At 41.3% G+C, this 10279-nt stretch overlaps 1 protein-coding gene across 1 annotated transcript in view; it reads right to left on the bottom strand.

Moving 5' to 3' along the window:
- Positions 1-741: 741 nt before the first annotated feature.
- Positions 742-10279, bottom strand: part of CYTIP (cytohesin 1 interacting protein) — a 33222-nt gene continuing 23684 nt past the window's right edge. The window contains exons 8-9 of the mRNA XM_073645686.1: positions 6109-6175; positions 742-1851 (exon numbers count right to left, since the gene is read on the bottom strand). Coding sequence (XP_073501787.1) covers positions 1373-1851; positions 6109-6175 — 546 coding nt within the window. The 3' untranslated portion in view covers positions 742-1372. The remainder of the gene's footprint in view (positions 1852-6108; positions 6176-10279) is intronic.

The following is a 10279-nucleotide window of genomic DNA, read 5'->3' as shown; positions in this document are numbered from 1 at the left end:
GCAACAAGCAGAATAGACTTGTTTGGGCTAAAGAACACAAGGAATGGACATTAGACCAGTGAAAATCTGTGCTTTGGTCTGATGAGTCCAAATTTGAGATCTTTGGTTCCAACCACCGTGTCTTTGTGCGACGTAGAAAAGGTGAACGGATGGACTCTACATGCCTGGTTCCCACCGTGAAGCATGGAGGAGGAGGTGTGATGGTGTGGGGGTGCTTTTCTGGTGACACTGTTGGGAATTTATTCAAAATTGAAGGCATACTGAACCAGCATGGCTACCACAACATCTTGCAGCGGCATGCTATGCCATCCGGTTTGGGTTTAGTTGGACCATCATTTATTTTTCAACAGGACAATGACCCCAAACACACCTCCAGGCAGTGTAAGGGCTATTTGACCAAGAAGGAGAGTGATGGGGTGCTACACCAGATGACCTGGCCTCAACAGTCAACAGACCTGAACCCAATCGAGATGGTTTGGGGTGAGCTGGACCGCAGAGTGAAGGTAAAAGGGCCAACAAGTGCTAAGCGTCTCTGGGAACTCCTTCAAGATTGTTGGAAGACCATTTCCGGTGACTACCTCTTGAAGCTCATCAAGAGAATGCCAAGAGTGTGCAAAGCAGTCATCAAAGCAAAAGGTGGCTACTTTGAAGAACCTAGAATATAAGACATTTTCAGTTGTTTCACACTTTTTTGTTAAGTATATAATTCCACATGTGTTAATTCATAGTTTTGATGCCTTCAGTGTGAATGTACAATTTTCATAGTCATGAAAATACAGAAAAATCTTTTTAATTCTTAAATCAACTAACTGTGGGAAGAGATGGCATGATTGTTGACAAATGTTTCCTATTTGACTGTCGTTCAAACAATATTAATGTGTTAGTGCAACTGAGATGGGCTTGTAACTGGGGATGCAATGCCTTAAAGGTACAGCTTTCTACATGGAGCTGTAAGGAATTAAATCCCAAGCAACCATTCGGCCTCTGATGACTCAGATCTTCATCTCAAAGACAAACTGAGCTGAAGGGGGAGAAGAGGCAAGGAGACTTTGACGTAATCAAGCAATTGAAAATCTAGGAGGAGTCAGTTTTAAGTCAGTTCAACTATCTCAAATTGTGCTTCTGGGAGATCACTAAGATCATTCATCATCAGAGGTCATTTCAGATTAAAAGTGTTCCAAAAGCTTGTAAGGTGAAACCACTAGTCATCCTGTCAGTGGTCAATTTGCCGGCTGCTTTCTGAGAGTTCCTTCCATTTCTACATCATATTCCCACATTATGTCTCCCAATAAACTGTAAGTGTATATGTACAGGAACATTTCATAAGGTCTTATTTAATGCTGATGATGATGATGTATCGGTGAAATTATTTTTACAGTTGAGATTCTTCTTCTTCTACCGATCTGTGCAAACCAGGAATAAATTTCAAGAAGTTCTTTCGGACGCTTCCTCTTCTACTTTTACGTGGCAATGTCCCAAAAATATTTGATAGACTTATAGAGTCCCAGTTTGGTGACATTGGTTCACTTTCACTACTTGTCACACTGATGCTTCTGTGACGCGATAGTGAAGACCTCATCGAAGAAAGTCCGTTAAACTTATACATAAAGTCTTCTTCTGTACTAGATTGACGACTAAAACAAGCCTCTGTTCCAGAGTCTTCATCGAGCTCGGACATAGATCCAAGTCCATCTTCACTATTTAGTAAAATAGAGCTCAAATGGCTTTTTCCACTGCTTGAGCTTGACAATCTGTGTTTATTTAAGAAGGAACCGGGTGCGGGATTCCCAAAGATCTTGGAATAAATGGAGTCCAGTTCTTCCTGTATTTTGCTGTCATTTATAGTCCCTGCTGAAATTAGAGAGAAAAAAATGATTGTACATACTTCCTGAAAAATTCCTTAAAAGTTTAGATAATTTTTCTTAGGTTTAGTGTATTTTGCGTAAATTTAATGAAGCCATCTAGTCAAAGCAATGAACGTCAAACTACACGGAGATAATTATTTTAGCACTTCACAATTTTGTGTATGCCACTCTCAGCACCACCATCTCTAATATCTGGGCTCTATATAGGGAAATAGTCAACACCTCTGAACTACATAGATCTTGTGCAGCGACAGATGGATGCCGATCGATTACGAGTGGTCGGCAGCCTACAGGTGTGTTTAGACCCCTTATTTGTGTGAGTGCCATATGGCAGCTGCACTGCCTTGCTTAAGGGTTAAAGAAGCACTCCCATTAAAATTTTTATCCTCTTAATATATTCCAGTCATCATATTATACAGCACTGTGTACTTACAATTGCTCATTTTGCCTTTCTACCCAGTTAATTCTTCTATTTTCCATTAGGTTTATGTAGAAACAGGAAGTCTCTTGTCCCTGCATTTATCATCCTTTCTCTTCACTCCTGACCCAACTGCTCCTCCTCCTCCCCTGCCATTGACTTTTGCTGTGACTGATGACTCATACAGGAAAAATTGACCTCCTGTTTCTACATAGCGCTTAAAGGATTCATCTACTCATTTTTTAATCACCTGATGTCATAGACCTAATGGAAAAGAGAAGAATTAGCTGTGTTGAAAGGCAAAATGAGCAATTGTAAGTACACAGTGCTGTATAATACGATGACTGCAATATTTTAAGAGGATAAAAATTTTGATGGGAGGAGGAGGTGGGGGGATTCTTTAAGTTCAGAGGGTAGCAACTGTTTTCTTCATGCCTCCAAGAACCTGAAACCCAGCAACCCTAAATTAGAAACCCCGACCTTTCTGAACCCCAAGGAACATTACCATTAATCCCTCTTGCTACCCCAGACATCAACCCTTTCCGTATACAGGCATTAGAAACCAAGCAGGGAAATTTATCATTTCTACTCTTTTTTTGGGGGGCACCAAAAGCAAAAAAATTGGCACAACATATGACGCTTTGTGCTTCACTTCTAAAAGCATGAATGACTAACCACCACACAACAAAGCTACAGTACTATAATGTAAGCCATAAATTGTATCTGAAATAATTTTATTTTCTAGCCTACAAAGAGCCCAAGAATTGATCAAATTTCTTAAGAGGGATGTGCTTCATAGTAAATTCAGAGTTCCTTACTCCAACAGGCTTCTCGTTCAAGACTGGAATTTGGTTCAAGACAAAGTCATTCTCGATCCTTACACTCCCAGTATTTTTCTCTTATATTCTTTTTTCTTTTTAACTATTTTAATATATAGTAGTTTTATTTAGATACTGTTTATAGGTAATACTTTATTATATATTTAGATAATACATTGTAACATTGTACACAAAACCAATGCTTACAGACATGGTCACAGGTATATACGGACACGTTGCCGAATTCACCCTAATTCAAATAAAACTCTGCAGCCACATAAAAATCAATAACTTTTACTAATATGCCTGTAGGTCCACAGGTGTGTAGCTGCAGGGCCAGGGACTGGTGAGAAGATGTAGGTGGTCTAGCACTGGAATGCAGGAACTTTGGTAGTTTTCATGTCCCTAAGTCCTTAGGTGGTAAGGGTTCATTTAGGGAGAAGAAACCTTAATGTTTTCCTGGGCTTTGGAGCAGTTTCACACTGTGCTGTTCTCCCACCTTCCCTCCCTTTGTAGAAAACCTATTGTTTAAATCAGGGTTCCATTAAAAAAAAAATACAGATTTTTTTTTTTAAATTTCCATATCATGATCTATATTTATGTATAAAAAATTGAACCCTTACAATTTCCACATTGGCTACTGGGCCTACAGTTACACTATCATCCTTCCTGTCCTGCACAGAAGACTTTTCATCAGTTTCATTATCATCACAGAGGGAAAGGTAAAACCTCTAAATATGGAAAATAACTCATGATCTACAATTCACATTAGTTAATGGTCACAGATCATCACCTCCTTCTGTCACTCCTGTACAATGACTACACATCCATGTAAACCGGATAACACAAGTAAACAAGTATTCACAATAGATGATGTCACAGCTCACCTCCTCCCCCTCCTGTAGAATAATAGATAACACCTCTATATACAATATGACACATGATTCTCCAATTACCATAGGCAATGTCACAGTTCACCACCTCCTCTTTCTGTACAAAGATTGATAACACCTCTATATACAGTAGATAACACAGAATCCATCATTCACAATAGATGATGTCACAGCTCACCTCCTCCTCCTGTACAATGACTGATAACACCTCTATATACAGTAGATAACACAGGATCCATCATTCACAATAGGTGATGTCACAGCTCACCTCCTCCTGTATAATGACAGATAACACCTCTATATACAATATAATACATGATTCACCATTTACCATAGGCAATGTCACAGTTCACCTCCTCCCCCTCTTGTACAAAGACTGATAACACCTCTATATACAGTAGATAACACAGGATCCATCATTCACAATAGGCAATGTCACAGCTCACCACCTCCTCCTGTACAATGTCTGATAACACCTCCATATACATCAAATAACACAGAATTCACCATTCACAATAGGTGATGTCACAGCTCACCTCCTCCTGTACAATGACTGATAAAACCCGATATACAGTAGATAACACGGGATCCATCATTCACAATAGGCGATGTCACAGCTCACCTCCTCCTCCTCCTGTACAATGGCTGATAACACCTCTATATACATCAAATAACACAGAATTCACCATAGGTGACGTCACAGCTCACCTCCTTCTCCTGTACAATGACTGATAACACCTCTATATACAGTTGATAACACAGGATTCACCATTCATAATAGGTGATGTCACAGCTCACCTCCTCCTCCTGTACAATGACTGATAAAACCTCTATATACAGTTGATAACACAGGATCCACCATTCACAATAGGTGATGTCACAGCTCAACCGTCCCCTTCCCTTCACAATGACCTTTGCCCAGAACAGAGCATATTGATATTATACATCCAGTCAATCTATAGCTGTTAATGTCCATGCGAAGAACTGGAAGTAGGAGTCTAGTGGCCAGTGTGAAAATTGCAAGATTTCTTTTAATATAGTGATGTGAAAAAAAAATATGAAGAATTAAAAAAAAAGAAAAACACACGTAATATCAAAATCTGGCTTAAAGAAGTCATTTTCTGAGATTAATATGGCTGTGTGCCCACGTAGCGTTTTTCAAGCGTATATGCTGCGGAATTTCCGCAGCGTAAACGCTTGTAAAACGCATGTATATCCGCACCCCATGGTCCCCAATGGCATTCCGCAATGTCAATGCCCATGCTGCGGATTTTTCCGCAGCGTATATGCTGCGGTCAAAAATCCGCAGCATGTTCATTAATTTTGCGGAAGCGCTGCGGGATCAATGTGCGGATGGTACCCAAGTCTGGAGGAGAGGAGACTCTCATCCAGACCTGGGTACCAAAGAACCTGTAAAAAAAAGAAAAAATAAAGTTTATACTTATCTTCTGATGTTTTCCCTCCGTCGCGCTGTTGTCTGAAGGACCTGCCACGTCATTGAGTCATGTGACCCATCACATGACTCAATGATGTCACCGCAGGTCCTGCACACAACAGCGTGAGTCGCTCAAGACTCCGGACAGGGCAGAGAATGCATCAGAAGGTGAGTATAAAGTTTATTTTTTTATTTTTTACCATTCTGATGCTTAAATCACTTGGAGAAGTGCTTGATAACCCGCATGCGGAAATGCATGCAAAGACGCCTCACAAATGCTTCTACCTGGCGGGAAAACCGCATGTAATATCCGCATGCGATTTTCCCGCCAGGGAGAAGCGTAAAAAATATGCTTCAGGTCCGCAACGTGGGCACATAGCCTAAAGGAATGATGTAGCTTACTTGTCACAGCTGTTAGTTTGGTGAGAATACTCCAGCTCAGTTCTACCTGTTTGTGTAAACACTGCTTACAATGGACTTTTAATAAAGGAAGTTACGTTTCCTTTGGCCATTAAATTTGTTTAAAGCTGTGGATATAACCGAGTCAACCTGCTATAAAAATGAATTTATGTCGTGTTGGTTCTGATTTATGTCATGGTTTACACGGCCGGGCCCATGGTCTTCTGCTGCTGATGTATCTTTACAATAATGTCTTATTAGAATTTAGGAGCATATTTACCATGAAGCATCTGATGTTCTTTTTGTAACATACTTTGCAATTCCTTCCATTTTGATCGTAAATCATCCTGTAAATTATAGAAAATATGATATATATTTTTTTAATTTATGGACTTAGACATTTGTGAAAATAAACAATCAGAACTTTATAGGGCAGAGAAAAGCAGTTATAACAACTGAACGGGCAGCACAGGAAACCAGATCTCTGTAGTCAGTGAGTGGAAAGTACCTCACTAGGCAAATATGGAAACTTTTTTTTTTTTGCAAAATACAATTAGACACAAATGACAGGCTTCACCACAACCTGTGCACTACCGGAGGCACGTGCCGGCTTCTGTGCAGGTTGTTGAGTTTTTAGCTAAATGTAAGGAAATGATCTACAAGCCGCAGTACAGATATATGTCTAGACATCTTTTTTTATTTGCACGCAACCTGGGTGCATTGTAAGTAATTTTTTCATGTGTAAATATAAACCTTTAAAAGATTTTTATTTTCAATTTAAATATATTATAAAGCACCACACATCCCAGGTGTATAGTGAAGAAAAAATTCACAATATAAAAGGCTGCTCAAATGCTCAGAGACATAGAATGGTATAATCAGAGCACCACAATGGGCCTTTTATTACTCCACATCATTTGGGTATCATACCAATACTTGAAGATAGCATCCTGATGATGCAGAATATGGTGAAACGCGAAGAGGCGCAGTGTATCATGAATGACCATCCACTGACATGATAAGTGGGTTTTTTTTGAGTAGTTTTTCTATCTTCATGTGCTTATATATCTCCGGAACTACCGTATATACTCAAGTATAAGCCGAGTTTTTCAGCACATTTTTTGTGCTGAAAAAGCCCCCCTCGGCATATACTCGGGTATATACTCGAGTATATAGAAATTCCGTTGGTGGATTGTGGGGGTGGGGTGGTTGCAGCGGCGAAGGAGTGGGGCACACGCAGTAGTCGCTGCAGCAGCTACCATGTGTGCCTGCTGCTAAAGGGAAATGAATAACCCCACTTCTCCACTCCCATGGGCATGGAGAAGAATGAATATTCATTCTCTTTAGTAGCAGGCACGGAGGAGCGCTGAGCCGCGGCTCCTACTGACAGTGCCTGCTACTAAAGAGAATGCATATTCACCCTTCTTCACGCACATAGTTCCAGCATGGAGAGGAGTGATTATGCCGGCAGCTCACAGCAGCGTCTGAGAGTGCATGGCTGTGATCCCATGCACTGCTCAGATGCTGACATGAGCTGATGCAGAACAACAGGATGCAGCACTGGAGCAGAGATGAGGAAGGAAGGTGAGTATAAGTGTTTATTTTTTTATGTATGCAGTGATGGGGTCATACATGCGAGAATTGGGGGATGAGGAGGCCATGCATACCAGGATTGGAGATGAGGGGGCCATTCATACCAGGATTGAGATGAGGGGGCCATTCATACCAGGATTGAGATGAGGGGGCCATATATATACCAGGATTGGGGATGACGGAGCAATGCATACCAGGATTGGGGATGAGAGCCATACATACCAGGATTGGGGATGAGGGGGCAATACTTACCAGGATGGGGATTTACCAGTAGCTGCTGCATTTCCCACCCTAAGCTTATACCCGAGTCAATAAGTTTTCCAAATTTTTTGTGGTAAAATTTTAGGTACCTTGGCTTATACTCGAGTATATATGGCATGTTGGCTAGTTTAGAATTTTATTGTTGGGACAACTAGGATAAGCATGGGAGAGCCACCGAGGAGCGGGGGCGCCAAATCCCGTATCACTATGGTGCCAACCTCTGCTGTTAGGCAGGTAGAGCCTAGAGTCTATCCTAGGGAGAGACAGGCCCATTTATTGTGTTATAACCTGGGATGTTATAAATATTAATTGTATTATTATTATGCATCTAAAACATAATAGTTGGTCTATCCAGGGATAGTGTCCTTTGGCAGGTTTTATTCCTGTCTCCCTGTTTATACCATTTATATCCATTCTGACTATACCATCTATTGGCTATGAGTATTGAATCAGACATTTATGTTGTGGTTTGTGCTATATATTTAACCCCTTTCTGGCCCAGGGTGTATTAATACGTATCTGAGCCCTGAGCCTTACGGGCCTGATACGTATTAATACGCCCTGGCGATTTCGCCCGCACACAAGCGGTGCGGGCGAGATCACCGCCGGGTGTTAGCTGATTGCTACAGCTGACACCCGGTGCTATGTGCAGGGAGCGGTCCCGCACCGCTCCCGGCACATTAATCCCCGAAATGCTGTGATCGAAATCGATCGCAGCATTCCAGTGGCAAGAGGAGGTAAGCGCAATACTTACCTTCTCTGCCGGCGTCTCGGGGCGTCTGAGTTCGGTCCCGGCTGTTGCCATGGTGACCCGACGTCATCATGACAACATCCGGGACACCAGGAGGCAGGAAGTTGCTTTGGTCATGCGCAGTGCGCGACCAAAGTAACTTCTCCCTGTGCAGCGCTCACAGGCTGCATGGCATAGGGAGCTGTTGCTCTCTATGCCATGCAGCCGATTAGGCTGCAAAAAGTGAAAGTCCCATAGTGGGACAATGTGAAAAAGTAATAAAAATGTCAAAGTGAAAAAAAAAAATAGTAAAAATATTTAAAAAAAAAATGAAAATAGTAATAATAAAAAAAATAAAAATATATTGCACCCATAAATAAATAATCTTATGAAAAAAATAAATAAACCAATAAAAGTACACATATTTGGTATCGCCGCGTCCGGAACGACCTGACCTATAAAACTGTCCCACTAGTTAACCCCTTTAGTGAACACGGTAAAAAAATAAAATAAAAAACTAAACATAAAATGATGTTTTATCATCATAACGCCAAAAATAAATGGAATAAAACGCGATCCAAAAGACAAATGTAAATAAAAATGGTACCGCTGAAAACGTCATCTTGTCCCGCAAAAAACAAGCCACCATAAAGCTCCAACGGACAAAAAATAAAAAAGTTATAGCTCTCAGAATAAAGCGATGCAAAAACAATTCTTTTTTCTATAAAAAAGTTTTTATTATGTAAAAGCGCCAAAATATAAAAAAATATATAAATGTAGCACCGCTGTAAACATACTGACCCGAAGAATAAAGCTACCTCATCAATTTTACCACACCCAGAACGGCATAAAAAAACAAAACAAAAAAACAATTCCTGAATTGTTGGTTTTTGTTTATTCTGCCTTCTAAAAATCAGAATAGAAAGTGATCAAAAAATGTCACATGCCCGAAAATAGTACCAAGAAAAACGTCAACTTGTCCCGCAAAAAACAAGCCATCACATGACTCTGTCGGCCAAAATATAGAAAAATTATAGCTCTCAAAATATGGCGATGTAAAAACTAGTCTTTGCAAAAAAATGCGTCTTAGTGTGCGACAGCTGTCAATCATAAAAACCCAATATGAATCTGGCATCGCTGTAATTGCACCGACCCAAAGAATAAAGTAGTCTAATCACTTATACTGCACGAGGAACGGAGTAAAAAAAAACTTTAGGGTTAGGGTTGGGCTATGGTTAGGGTTGGGCTAGGGTTGGGTTGGGCTAGGGTTGGGCTAGGGTTAGAGTTGGGCTAGGGTTAAGGTTTGGCTAGGGTTAAGGTTGGGCTAGGGTTAGAGTAGGGCTAGGGTTAGGGTTAGGGTTGGGCTAGGGTTAGGGTTGGGCTAGGGTTAGGGTAGGGTTAGGCTAGGGTTAGGGTTGGGTTAGGCTAGGGTTAGGGTTGGGCTAGGATTGGGGTTGGGCTAGGGTTGGGGTTGGGCTAGGGTTAGGGTTGGGCTAGGGTTAGGGTTGGGCTAGGGTTAGGGTTGGGTTAGGGTTGGGTTAGGGTTGTGTTAGGGTTGTGCTAGGGTTATGCTAAGGTTAGGGTTAGGCTAGGGTTAGAGTTGGGCAAGGGTTGGGCTAGGGTTAGGGTTGGGATTTTTTCAGAAGTAAAGAAAAAAAAATTACGACGATATGGCGACTAGTGTTGAGCGCAAGTGCTCGCTACTTGAGTTTACATCGGGTGCTCAGGTATGCACCGAGTATAGCGGGTGCTCGAGTGACATGCTCGAGTCTCCGCCCCAAATGTTTTGCAGCTGTTATACAGCCAAAAAAAACTTGCGGGGATTGCCTGCCATGCACGAGCGATCCCCGCATGTTTTTTTTTGGGT

The sequence above is a fragment of the Phyllobates terribilis genome, unplaced genomic scaffold, assembly GCF_046119375.1.
Source record: "Phyllobates terribilis strain yellow unplaced genomic scaffold, ASM4611937v1 Scaffold_9__5_contigs__length_417890890, whole genome shotgun sequence".
In the NCBI taxonomy this organism is placed as follows: Eukaryota; Metazoa; Chordata; class Amphibia; order Anura; family Dendrobatidae; genus Phyllobates; species Phyllobates terribilis.
The sequence above is the reverse complement of the archived record's forward strand: the minus strand, read 5'-3'. Positions and strand labels throughout refer to the sequence as shown.